The sequence below is a fragment of the Mustela erminea genome, chromosome 2 (assembly GCF_009829155.1).
Source record: "Mustela erminea isolate mMusErm1 chromosome 2, mMusErm1.Pri, whole genome shotgun sequence".
NCBI classification, from domain to species: domain Eukaryota; kingdom Metazoa; phylum Chordata; class Mammalia; order Carnivora; family Mustelidae; genus Mustela; species Mustela erminea.
Window position 1 is genome coordinate 97127352 of NC_045615.1, and position 13883 is coordinate 97141234.

At 48.2% G+C, this 13883-nt stretch overlaps 1 protein-coding gene across 2 annotated transcripts in view; it reads left to right on the forward strand.

Moving 5' to 3' along the window:
• Nucleotides 1-301: 301 nt before the first annotated feature.
• PDE6B (phosphodiesterase 6B) overlaps nucleotides 302-13883 on the forward strand; it is a 32546-nt gene continuing 18964 nt past the window's right edge. For both annotated transcript variants that reach the window (XM_032331652.1, XM_032331659.1), the window contains exons 1-3: nucleotides 302-769; nucleotides 4941-5093; nucleotides 5405-5494. In XM_032331652.1, coding sequence (XP_032187543.1) covers nucleotides 302-769; nucleotides 4941-5093; nucleotides 5405-5494 — 711 coding nt within the window. The remainder of the gene's footprint in view (nucleotides 770-4940; nucleotides 5094-5404; nucleotides 5495-13883) is intronic.

Below are 13883 nucleotides of genomic sequence, written 5' to 3' on the forward strand. Positions count from 1 at the left end.
TTACCCTCTCCGTGGGATTAGGTGTAAGGGCCTGCCCCACTGGCTGCCCACGACCCCTATCACAGGCAGAAGCCCCCGAGCTGTGACCCACCTGCTCCCATTCCAGGGGGTCTGATCTTCCCAGGGGCAGGTGGTGGAAGTGCAGGATCTAAGCCAAGGGGGCAGGCATGGGTGAGTCAGCTGGTGTCCTCCCAGGACTCAGTAATCGTCCCTAAGAAAGGCTTTGCTGATGACAGTGTTTGCTGGGAGTCTGCATGCGCCTGGGGACCAGCCACGTCTCCCGGACAGGCAGTGGGACACCATGAGCCTCAGTGAGGAGCAGGTGCAGCAGTTCCTTGACCAGAACCCCAGCTTCACAGACGAGTACTTTGGGAAGAAGCTGAGCCCCGAGAATGTGGCTGGTGCCTGCGAGGATGGGCAGGCAGCAGACTGCACCAGCTTCCGAGAGCTGTGCCAGGTGGAGGAGAGCGCAGCCTTGTTTGAGCTGGTGCAGGACATGCAAGAGAGTGTGAACATGGAGCGTGTGGTCTTCAAGATCTTGCGGCGTCTCTGCACAATCCTGCACGCCGACCGCTGCAGCCTCTTCATGTACCGCCAGCGCAATGGCGTGGCTGAGCTGGCCACGCGCCTCTTCAGTGTGCAGCCGGACAGTGTCCTGGAGGACTGCCTGGTGCCCCCTGACTCTGAGATCGTCTTCCCGCTGGACATTGGAGTTGTGGGCCATGTGGCTCAGACCAAGAAGATGGTGAATATCAAGGACGTGACCGAGGTGGGTTCTGGGCCATGACTGGTGGGTTCGGCAAGGAGTCCCTGCAGGTCCCATGGAATGGGTCAGCCAGCAGGACATGTCAGGACCTCTGCTTTCAGGAGGAAAGCCTGGGGTAAGGGGGAAGTGAGGTGGGCTGGGCCAGAGCTTGCAGAAAGGAAGGGAGCCAGCCTTGAGCTGGCTGGGAGAGTGATCAGGGCAGGCCCTGCTGCCCCCTTGACCCACAGGTCCCAGGATGGAGGATTGGAGAGAAAGGGTCAGAGCAGGGGCTGGAGCAAAGGCCAAGAAAGGAAGGGCCAATGGACTCCAGAACCCAAAATGCACAACCCCATATGAGACCATGCTGCTTCCTGGTGCAGGCAAGTTTGGGGGTTGGGGAGAAGCAGCAGGGAGACCAGGGCTGATCCAGGCTGAGTGGGAAGGATTGACGGCAGTGCCTTGAGATTCAGGGTCTTGATGGGTTGGGAGGAGGCGGGAAGGGTATGGAGATAGTTCGCTAGGAGCTCAGGAATCCTGGGGTGGACACCAGGGTGGGTGGGGCTAGGGGGATGGCGGTACCTGCTGGATGTGTGTGTGAGGGACAGAGGACCCCAAGGTGAGCATGAGGATGAAGGGCTCCAAGAAGAAGGCGAGGGAGGCGGCTTCTGGGGGAGAACAGGAGCCACTGGCTTCTCCCCTCCTCTCCCTTCCCCGCCTCTGAAAGGGGGAGGCAGGAGCCCTGAACTGGATCAGCCCCTTCCACTTTCTGTGAAGGAATCCAGAAGGGATTGCCCCCAGGATGGGCTTCTCCTAAAACAGTCACCATCTCCTAGTCCCTGGAGACAAATAGACACGTGCACATCCCCCAGGCCCTCTGGGGCCTGGGAAGGAAGTGATTGCAATCCTCTTAAATTTATCTGCTCTAAACAACCCTGGGTCCAGCGACCTGAATATAGTAATCTCTGGGATTAGCTTCATCTTCACTCCATTTTAAGAAACAGGTCACCCCATGCATCTGAGTATTGGTAGCCCGAGCTCGCAGGAAGAGAAGGGATCCAGCAGCCGGGAGAGGTGTAGGGGGGTGTGCACTGAGGGACTTCCACAGCCCCTTCTCTCCCTTTATCTTGTCCCCTCCCTTCTCAGAGTCTGGGTGGACCCCTCAGCCCCCAGGGGTCTATCCTCCGGCTAACCCCCAAACCTGTGCTGTGTGAGGTCAGGTTCAGGTGGTAGGGCTGTTCTAGGTCCTGTGCCCTTCCCATCCTTGAGGCCTTGACCTCTCGAGACTCTTCCACCTCTATCAGGACAGCCCACTCTGATCTCTCCCCAGTGGACGAGGGGCACGGTGTTGACCTCAAGCCTCGGGGCTCTGCTGGGTCTTGTTTATCTCAGATGCAGTGGAACCGACAACAGAATCAAATCAACCAAAAAGCAAGTTTCCACTAAGTGGGGCACAAAGACCTAAGTATTGCACGTGTCAGGCTCCTGGACTCATGCTATCTTCAGAGGGGAAACTGAGGCAGAGCGCCTTGTTCTGTCTGAGACTCCAGCACCTTCCTCGCTCGATTAGAAGAGCATGGGGGCTGCTTCTGGAGAGTAGTATGTGCCTGGGGGACGTGGCCTCCTCGCAGGCAGCACAGAGAAGAACACCAGGGGCTGCCTCATCACCCTACCACCACCTCGCAGCTCTTAAGACCCCTGAGGGCTCATGGCAAGGCAGCTAGGCAGAAGGCCCTGAGAGGCCGGGGAGGGGACCCAGCTCAGCCATGGTCCCCAAGCTGCTGAGCAGGACCAGACCCAGGTCCTGGCTCTGTGGTAGTGTCTGACACCCCTCCAAAGAGCTGTGGGCCCAGAAACAGCCCATCATGAGGGTCCTGCATGTCTCAAAGGCGTCCAGACCCCAGTTGTATCAGGCAGCTCTTGTGGGATCAGAAGAGGCTGGACTGTCACTGGGGACGCAGCTCTGTGGGGCAGCTCAGGGACTCAGCCCAGCTCAGAGGAGGGGGGAGGGTAGCAGCACCAGGCTGACCCTGCAGAACACATATAAGCCAACAGGTGTGTGGGTGCTGCAGGTGATAATGATGAGGGTCTAGGCAGTGGGGCCAGGGCTGGGGGCACTTCAGAGCAGTCACAGGACCCCTAGACTTACTGAAGCTGGGGGGAGGGAGGTGCCAAGGTGACAGCAGGGCCTTTTCCATGGGGTGGTGGGTGGGTTGCAAGCCCTGGAATGGGGGCACAAGAGAGCAGATGTTTTGTGAATGAGGCTTAAATGCAATGGGCCTGGGGTTGTTCCTACTCTGACACTGTGGTTCCAGGGCTTCTGGGAGTGGGAATGTTGCCCACTGCCTCCAAGGTGGTTGGGCTCTGAGTGGGGCTCTGGGACTGCAGGGTCTAAATCAGGAGAGAAGCCAGGTGGGAGCCTTGATACGGAGACAGCAGAGTAGAAAATGCAGGGAGGGGCCTGAAAAGGCACAGGGGACAGGGTGTGGAATGCAGGGGATCCCAGCCCTTGGGTGACTCTGTTCAGAGAGCACAGCTCCTGGCCAGAACCTGCTCTGGACCTTCCCAATGCTCCCTTCACCGTGCATCTAGGGTGTGAGGGCTGCTGAGCTGCTCCAGACACACCAAGAGGCTCCAGCCATGGGCCATGGGGTGAAGGCCCAAGGGTGGCGGGAGCAAGAGGGGCTGTGCAGTAGGGCGTGGGACACCTGGGAGCAGGGGGCACCGTGCAGGACCCCAGATGGGAGCAGCTGAAGGGCAGGAAGGAAAGTCTGGGGCAGAGCTGAGGGCCTGCCAGGAGACCAGGCTGTACAGCCAAGACACAGAACCCCAAAGTGGCAGGGGCCAGGAAGATGACCAGAGAGCACAAACATGGAACATGGGCACAAGGAAACAGCCCTGAAACATGCCTGCGCTCAGCCATTGAGTGATGCGGCGAGACAGGGCCCCGCACAAGCTCTCACTTTATGTCACAGAACCTGGTGCCTGCTGCCGCCTCCGGGACTCCCGTATGGATTTCCCTTTGATGCCAGGTGCCCTGTGGCTACAGGTGGTGTGATCAGGCAGGAGAGGAACAGGGACAAGTGGGCGCTGGACACACGCATCCCTTCACGAGAGCATGGACTGCTCTCGTCCCCAGCAGGCTTCCTCTGACCTCCCATTGGCCTGAACTCTGGCCCAGCTGCCCATGCAAGGGAGGCTGGAGAGTGGACGGGAAAGAGCTCCTTCAACAACAAATAATCATCACAGATGTAGGCAGAATTTACAGGGGTTTTCTCACTCAACCCAAGCTGACCAGTGAGGAGAGGGGCACAGGCCCATCCCGTCCTTGCTGGAGGTCCAGGCCTCCAACCCAGGCGGTCCAACTCTGCTGTCCCCCACAGCTCTGCAAAGGGTCACTTTGGCCTCGTGTAAATAAATAGCAGCGCCCAGGAAGCAGGAGGCTGGAGCTAGAGTCACATCCACCCCGAAGGGCAGAGTCCTAGTCACCAGAAGGGGCCTCATCCTGGTAACACTGCATCCCCTGGGCCTATTCCCTCTAGAGGCAGAACTTAAGAGCCCCTCAACCAGTCTCCCATCAAGGAGAGGCCCAGGAAGCAACTCTGAGACTAGCAGGACCTGCCCTGAGAACCACAAGTGGGCAGATACCTAATCACGTAGGCAACAGGCCTCACAGAGAAGACACTCATTGGAGCACAGCCCCAGGAAACCTGCAGAGGACCCGCCACCCTGACTCACACTAACCCTTTATTCAGCCAACACACTTTTGGCCTGTGGGGGCTGACCGCAGGGCAGGTGAAGGCAGGAGAGGGAAGCATGAACTAAGAGACAGGTAAATGGGTGATTCCAGAGGTACCCAAGAGGCTGGCTTGGCGAGGACAGTCGATGTGGAAAGACCCAGGACTGCCACAGCCCAGGCCTTGTGAGGACTCAGCAGAGTCTGTGATCCAGAGCTAGGGTTAGTGGCTCCAACGGGGGGATCCACTCAGGCCTCTAACCCCCCACTTGGAGCCACAAGGACAGGCCACGAGCCATGTGCTCTTACACTGCCTGGGCTCCTGATGCCTGGGGCAGGGCCACCAGGGGCTCAGCACTGGCCTGGGCGGTGGCCTGGAGCTTAACCCTGCCCCCACCGGGGACGGGGAAGCCCGGGCTCTCCAGACTGACGACCTCTCTTTCCTCTCCTCTTGCTACCCAGTGTCCCCACTTCAGCCCCTTTGCGGATGAGCTGACCGACTACGTGACGAAGAACATTCTGGCCACGCCCATCATGAATGGCAAAGACGTTGTGGCTGTCATTATGGCTGTGAACAAGCTTGACGGCCCATGTTTCACAAGTGAAGATGAAGATGTGAGTGTTGGGGGCCTTCTGAGCCTGCAAGCCTCTGTGCGTGGGCCACCTCTGTCCCCGGGTCTGTCCTGTGCCTGGTGGGCACGTGTGTGTTTTCCCGGCATCTGTGTGCACACCTCGCCTCAGCTTAGCTCCCTGAGCTCATCTCTGTGTCCCTTTTACACGTCTGTATGTCTCCTCACATGTACGGGCCCACGCGTGCTGACATCAGTATCCTGTCCAGGCAGCTGGGCACCTCTCCAGCCTTGCACACCTGGGCACCTGCTAAAAACCAGGGTTTCTAATTGCTGTTGGTGTGATGTCTGTTTCAGGTCTTCTTGAAGTACCTGAATTTTGGCACCTTAAACCTGAAGATCTACCACCTGAGCTACCTGCACAACTGTGAGACACGTCGTGGCCAGGTAACTGCCCCGCCCCAGCCCACCCTTGGGGACATCCGAGTGTGTCCCTGCCCCTGTGCCAGTCTCTCTGGACAGAGACAATATGGTGCTTAGCTTGGGGGGCTCAAGGCCCGCAGCTGCAGGGCTTCCTGTGGCTTTTCATGGCTGTGGTGTGATGTTGCGAGGGTGCCCGCTGCTGGGAGACAGTGTTGTGGGGACCATCGTGCAGCTAGGACCCAAGGAGAGGTTGGCTCTCTTATCCCTTCTGCTCACCCTGACTCACTCCCAACCCAGGTGGTGTGGGCACCTGCAAATGCAGCAGACACCACTCCTTAGAAGCTGCAGAAGACCCTCTTCGGGAGGGGCTGGGGTGAATGACGAATGGGCAACGGGGACAGAGGTTCTGTCACCTGGCGGCAGAATCCCCTGGGGGGTTCAGCCCCTAGCTGCACAGGATCACCACTGCTTCCCTCCACCTCTCTCCCAGCAAGGAGGGTGTGGGGCCTGATGGGAGCAAGGTGGGGCCTTGTGTTTTGGGAGTGGGTACAGAGCTGGTGGGCACAGGAGGTAAGTCCCTTCTGTGTCCTCCTACCTCCGTTTCCGCCCCACTGGAGGCCTGGAAGACAGTGTGTGGGCCCTGGGAGAGGACAAAAAGGCAGCTCTTGTCCCTCTGGGCCTGGAGCTGGGAAAGCTGTAAAGATGTGACCTCCAGGCTGAGCCCTAGAAGATGTGGAGGGTGACCTGGTCACTCCACGCCCTCCCCACTTTCTGTTCCATCTGCAAATGCTGTGTGCGTCCTGCTCACCTGCCGTAAACTTGCTTAAAATGATGAGAGGTTCCTCTGCTTGTGTCAGCATCTACAAAGGCTATTTGGGTTCCTCCTCCTGACCCACCAGCTATGGAAGAAGCAGCCTAAGCCGGGGATCTGGGATCCCCTGAGGGTATCTTCTGACCATAGGCCAGCCCCACTGACTGGGAAAGAAAATAAAAGCCTGAGAACGATACCTCCCACAAGTCATGGCTGTGCAGCAGGGGCAGTGGGAAGACCCTTGGGGGAGGACAAGAGGGTACCCTGAGCAGAGGGAAGAACATGGCCTGAGGCCTTGGAAGAAGTGCTGGCACAGCTGGGGGTTGGTCAGGCAGGGCTCGGGGCCAAGTAGGGAGCAGAGAAGGGCTGTGAGGCTGGCCCGACACATGAGACTGGTTTCTAGAAAGGACCCCAGGTGCACTGTTCTTTTTAAGAAGTCACTGTGAGCCCCACGCTGCAGGAACAGGGTTCTCTACCAGAAATGTGTCTCCTTTCACACTTCTAAGAGTTTATATTATCATTTGTTTACATCCCTCTGGAGTCATGGGTGTTTAGGTTATAACCTTGGTCAACTTGATTGATTTTGTTGTTCAGTGTGTTCTGACTGTAGCCATTCTCAGGCCACCTAACAAAACCCGTCAACCCCATCACTCTGGGGTGTTTTCTGTGTGTTTCGTTGGCGGATGGGTGAATTTGCTAGTTTCCAGAGAGGGGCTGTTGAACACTCCGTACTTTCTGGCACAACCAGACACTCCAGACTCACTTGTATATTTCCCTTCTGGCCCTGGAATCAGCAGTTCCCCAAGGAGCCCGCTGCTCTAATTGGGGAGTGGTCTTAGAAGCAGAGATCTGGGCACTAGGTATGTTCTTGGCTACTGGGGTGTACATATGAGCCTGTGCGTGGACACATCTGCAAATAGTTCTACACATAAGCACAAATCCACAGAAGTTAGACTTGCCTTCTTGCTGGTGTTTCCCAAGGAGAACATGATCTGTCACCCCACGGATCATTCTGGCTTCCCCACTTGCTAGGATGCAGGTCTGCACTCTGACAGTGAGACCCCTGGCTCCCCTCCTCCACCACTCATCCACATCACAGTTCAGTCCCAGTGTGGGCACAGCAAGAACAGAACCGCTAGCCCATCCCCCACTGGAGAGAGTTTTATCAAGCAGAGGACAGTGTTTACGGGCAACCCCTTTTCTCGTTAGTCTTAAAGACTCTTCTCATTTCCAAAAATGCTTCAGTCAGCCCCTTTCCCCCACCTCCTTCAGTGAGGTGGTTCCAAGTGTACAGTTTGGTTCTCTAGTCAGAGTCTGCATCCTTTCGTGGAATCTCCCAGCCTGCTAAAGGACGGTCTCCTTGCGGCACCGTAGCGTCTGTTGTTCGTGCAGTAAACATCTACAGACCTAACAAATGCATCATGACAGGTCTACACTGTTACAGTACCCTGCAGAATAATTTCACTGCCCTAAAATTCCCCTGTGCCCCACCCGCTCGTCTCTCCCTCCCCACCACGGAGCCGCTGGGAGCCACTGATCCTTCTGCTGCCTCCACTGGTTTGCCTTTTCCAGAATGTCATAGAGTGAGAACCATGCAGTGTGTAGCTGTTTCAGATCGACTTCTTTCCCTTAGTAAGATGCATTTACAGCTCCTCCATGTCTTGTTATGGCTTGATAGCTCATTTCTTTTTAGAGCTGAATAATATTCCATTGTCTGGATGTATCACATTCACCTGTGAAAGGAGATCTTGATTGCTTCCGGTGTGGGGCAATTATGAATAAAATTGCTATAAACATTTGTGTGTAGGTTTGTGTGTAAGTTTCAGTTCAGGCAAGTATATACCAGATATATATATCATGTCATCTGCAAGAGGTGTAGCTGCTGGATGATACGGTGTAAGTGTATCTAACTTTCTGAGAAACTGCCAAAAAGCAGCTGTGTCATTTTGCATTCCATCGATAATAAATGAGAATTCCGATGGCTCCGCAACCGCAACCTCAACCTCGTCAGTTTTTGGTACTGTCAGTTACTTGGATTTTAGTCATTCTAATTGATGTATCTGATTTTTGTTTTAATTTACAGTTCCCTAATGATGCATATTATTGCACATTTTTTCAGATACTTATCTTCCATCTGTATCTTATTCTTCGGTGAGGTGTCTGTTCACATCTTTACCCATTTTTAAATTAGTTTTCTGTTTCCTTATTATTTACAGTTTTTGTAGTTTTTGGATACAAACCCTGTACTGGATGTGTGTTCTGTAAATATTTTCTCCAAGGATATAACATGTTTCCTCATTCTCTTAACAGTGCATATGGGAAAACAAAACTTTTAAATTGTAATGAAGTCCACCTTACTAACTTTTCCTTCACAAAGTGTAGTTGCATCTTCAAACTCATTACCATAACCATCAAAAGAAGGACGAGTGGATAAAGTAGATGTGAGACAAATATAATAGAATATGATTCAGCCTTTAAAAAGAATGAAATCTTGCCACTTGCGGCAACATGTGTGGAGCTAGAGAGTATAACCCTAAACAAAGTCAGTCAGAGAAAGACAAACACCATAGGATTTCACTTGTATGTGGAATTTAAGAGGCAAAACAAACAAGCAAAGGGGAAAAAAAACAAGAAACAGACTCTTAACAATAGAGAACGCACTGACTGTTGCGGGGGTGGGGGTGGCGAAACAGGTGATAGGGACTAAGGAGGGCGCTTGTGGTGACAGCTTCCGGTCGTGAGGAAGTGCTGGGTCACTGTATTGTGCACCTGAAACTAGCACAGCACTGGGTTTCAATAACTGGAATCAAAATAACAACTTCTTTTAAAAATCTCATCACCAAACTCAAGGTCATCCAAATTTTCTTCCATGTCATCTTCTAGGAGTTTTATAGTTAGGTCTATGAGTTAGTATTTATGAAAGCTGTAGGGTCTGGATTTAGATACACTTGTTTGCATATGGATATCAAATTTGCAAAACTATCCTTTCTCCACCAAATTGCCTTTATTCCTTCATCACACTGCAGCTGTGCGAGTCTGTTTCTGGGTTCTTGATTCTGCTTTATTGATCTATGCATCTATTTTTTCACTAATACCATAGTGTCTTGATCATTATAGCTTTGTAGTCTTGAAATCAGAAATATCAATTCTCCAACTTTTTTTTCTGCAGTATTATGTTGGTTATTCCATGGGTCGGGGGAGGTGCCTTTCCATATAAACTTTAAAATCAGTTTGCCATACACACGAAATAGATTGCTGGTATTTTAATTGGGACTGCATTTGTTAATTTGTACCTAAGCATTTTATTTTTATGCTAATATAAGTGGTTTTGCGTTGTTAATTTCAAGTTCCAATTATGTATTGCTGATATAAAGAAAAGTGACTGACTTTTGTGTGTTACCCTTGTATCCTCTGACCTTAAAACAATTATTTATTAGTTCCAGGAAGGTTTTTTAAATTGATTCCTTGGTATTTTCACATAAACAATCATGTCATCTGTAAGCAAAGACAGTTTTATTCCTTCCTTCCCAATCTATCTACATAGTATTTCTTCTTATGTTATTGTACTTGCTCAGAATTCCAGTACAATGTGAATAGGACCGGTGAGAGGGGACATCCTTGACATATTTCCAATATTAGGAGGGAAACATCTAGTTTCTCACCGCTAAGTCTGATGCTTGCTGAAGGGTTTTGTAGGATTTTCATCTAGCTAAGGAAGCTTATTTCTATTTGGCAGAGTTTTTATTCTGAATGATTGTTGGATTTTTATAAAATACTTTTTCTTCATCAATTGATATGAACGTGTTATTTTTCTTCTTTAGCCTATTGACGTGGTGGATTATACTGATTTTCAGATGTTGAGCCAGCCACGTAGACCTGAAATAAGTCATACTTACTCATGGATTATACTTATTTTTATACTTTATTGGATTGGTTTTGGTAATATATTTTTTAAAGATTTTATTTATTTATTTGACAGACAGAGATCACAAGTAGGCAGAAAGGCAGGCAGAGAGAGAGACAGGGGGAAGCAGGCTCCCCGCTGAGCAGAGAGCCCGATTCCGGTGCTTGATCCCAGGACCCTGAGATCATGACCCAAGCTGAAGGCAGAGGCTTAACCCACTGAGCCACCCAGGCACCCTGATACAAAAATTCTTAATAAAATATTACCGAAACCAGGGGCGTCTGGGTGGCTCAGTGGGTTAAAGTCTCTGCCTTCAGCTCAAGTCATGATCCCAGGACCCTGGGATAGAGCTCTGCAACGGGCTCTTTGCTCAGCGGGGAGCCTGCTTCCTCCTCTCTCTCTGCTTGCTTCTCTGCCTACTTGTGATCTCTCTCTGTGTCAAATAAATAAATAAAATCTTTAAAAAAAAAAAAAAAAGAATTTCTGCAAATGCCCATATGAGATTTTGGTCTGTAGTTTTTCTTTTTTGTGATGTCTTTGTCTGGTTTTGGTATTAGGTCATGCTGGCCTCATAGAATGGGCTAAGAAGAGTTCCCTCTGCTTCTATTTTTTGAAAGAGATTGTAGTGAATTTGACATAATTTCTTCTACCTATGTTAAGTAGAATTCACCAATGAGTTCATCAAGGAAGGGTGCTTTCTTCATGGAGGATTATTAATTATTATTCCAATATCTTTAATACATACAGTTCTGTTCAGATTATTCTATTTCACCTTATATGGGTGATGATAGTTTGTGTCTTTGAAGGCATTGAAAACTTCACTTTATCTAAGTTGTTACCTTTGGGGGCTTAGTGTTGTTCTCAGTGTTTATCTTTTTCCTTCTGCTTGCTTTAGGCTTAAATTGATTTCCCTTTTCTAGTTTCCTGAAGTTAGACTATTGATTTTGGATCTTGCTTTTCCTCTACTATGTTCACTCAATGTTGTCAGCATGCCTCTAAGCTCCAACTTTCACAGCATCCCACAAACCTCAACAAGCTGTATTTTTGTTTTCATGTACTTCAAACTCTTTATAAATTTCCTTGGAGACTTCTTCTTTGACCCATGTATTATTTAGAAGAGAACTACTTCCTGTTTAATTTCTGATCTCTAGTTTAATTCTACTGTAGTATGATAATACAAAGATATGTTTTATGGCCCAGAATATGATCTATTTTGGTGAGTGCTCCATGTGACGTTGAAAGAACATATATTCTGCTGTTTTTGGATGCAGAGGTCGTACTGATTTCCTGCTTGCCGGATCTACCAGTTACTGAAAGAAGAGATGGAAGTCAGCCGACTAATGGGCTTATCTCTTTCTTCCTCAAGTTCTATCAGTGTTTGCTTCATGTAATTTGATGCTCGATAGTTAGGTTCATACACACTAAAGATGTTAGCTCCTTGGAGAAATGATGTATCGTTATGTAATGTCCCTTTTTACCCCGATAATGTTCCTTCTTCTGAAGTGTGCTTTGTCTACAACTGATAACAGCCATTGCAGGTTTCTTTTGATTGGTGCTAGCATAGTATATATTTCTCCTTCTCTTTACTGTTTTCCCAATTATTTTTATTGTGGTAAAATACACCTATATAAAATTTACTATCTTAACCACTTTTAAGTCTACAGTTCAGTGGTATTAAGTGCATTCATATTGTGTAACCATTACATCATCCATCTCTAGAACTCTTTACATATTCCCAAGCTAAAACTCTAGCTTCATTAAATACTAACTCCCCAGTCCCCTTATCCACAGCTCCTGGCACCCATCATTCTACTTTCTGCCTCTGTGATTCTGATTGCTCGAAGTACCTCATATAAAGGGAATCATACAGTACTCATCATTTTGTAACTGGCTTGTTTCATTTAACATAAAGTCCTCAAGGTTCATCCATTTTGTAGCAGGTGTCCAAATTTCTTTCTTTTAAGAATGAATAATATTCTGTTATCCGGATAGACCACATTTTGCTCTCCTTTTATCCATCAATGTACATTTGGGTTGCTTCCACATTTTAACTATTGTGAATAACACTGTTATGAATATGAGTGCACAAACATCTCTTTGAGATCCCACTTTCAGTTCTTTTGAGTACATACCCAAATGTGGAATTGCTGGGTCATAGGGTAGTTCTATTTTTAATTTTTTGAGGAACTTTCATACTGTTTTCCACAGTGACTGCACCATTTGTTGTTTTTGCCAACCGTGCCCAGCGTTCCAATTTCTCCACATCCTTTCCAACACTTGTTATTTCCTGGGTGTTTTTATAGTAGCCATACTAATGGGTATGAGGTGGTGCTTTATTGTAGTTCTGGTTTGCATTGCCCCAGTGATTAGTAATATTGATCATCCTTTCATGTGAGTATTGGCCATCTGTGTATCTTCTTTGGAATGTCTATTATAGTCCTTTGCCCATTTTTTAATCTGGTTATTTGGTTTTTTGTTGTTGAGTTTTAGGGATTCTTTACATAGTCTGCATATTCACCCCTTATGAGATATATAATTTAAAAATATTTTCTCCCATTCTGTGGGTTTCCCTTTTACCTTTGATGCCCAGAAGTTTTTAATTTTCAGAAAACCCAATTTATCTATTTTTTTTTCTTTTGTTGACTGGGTCTTTCTTGCCCTACCCAAGAAACCATTGCCAAACCGTGTCAAGAAGCTCTTGTCCTATGTTTTCTTTTAAGAGTTTTATAGTTATAGGTCTTATAGGTCCTTCATTTGTTTTTAGTTAATTTTTTTAAATAATGTGAGTTAAGGATCTACTTTAATTCTTTTGCACAGGGATATCCAGTTTTCCCAACACCATTTGTTCAAAAACTAACTTTCCCCCCTCTGAATGATCTTGGAGCCCTTGTTGAAAATCATTTGACCATTTATGTGCGGGTTTATTTTTAGACTCTCTGTTCTATTCCATTGATCTATTTGTCTGTCTTGATGCCAGAATCACATTGTTTTGATTAAGGTAGCTTTGTAACCAGTCTTGAGTTCAGAAAGTATGAGTCCTCCTCTTTGTTCTTCTTTTCCAAGATTGGTTATTCAGGGCCCTTGAGATTCCATATGCATTTTAGGATTTTTTTTTTATTCTGAAAAAAACATCATTGAGATTTTGATAGGGATTACATTGAACCTCTAGGTCCCTTTGGGTGATATTGATATTATAACAATATTAAGTCTTCCAATTCATGACTAAGGACTGTCTTTCTATTTATTTATGCCTTCTTTAATTTATTTCAGCAATGTTTTCTAGCTTTTGTTGTTACAATAATGCTAGCTTTTATAATTGCCCATCTTTTTACTTTTATTGAAATCTTTATTTCTTTATACATCTGTGAGTTCCTTTCTTGTGTCCATCATTTCCACTGCAGGACTCCCTTTCACACTTCTTGCAGGGCAGATCTTGACCAATGCACTCAGCTTCTATTTACCTGGGAATGTCTTCATTTCTCTCTCAATTTTGAACAGTTTTTTTTTTTTTCCTAAATTTTAGCACTTTGGTTATGTCAACCCTTTATCTTCTGACCTCCAAACAAGATTCCTGATGAGAAATCTGCAGACAGCCTTAGTGAGGATCTCTCATATGTGACAAGTCACTTTTCTCACTGTTTTCAAGGTTTTCTTTGTCTCGGCTTTCAACAGTTTGATTATAATGTGTCTTGGTGTGT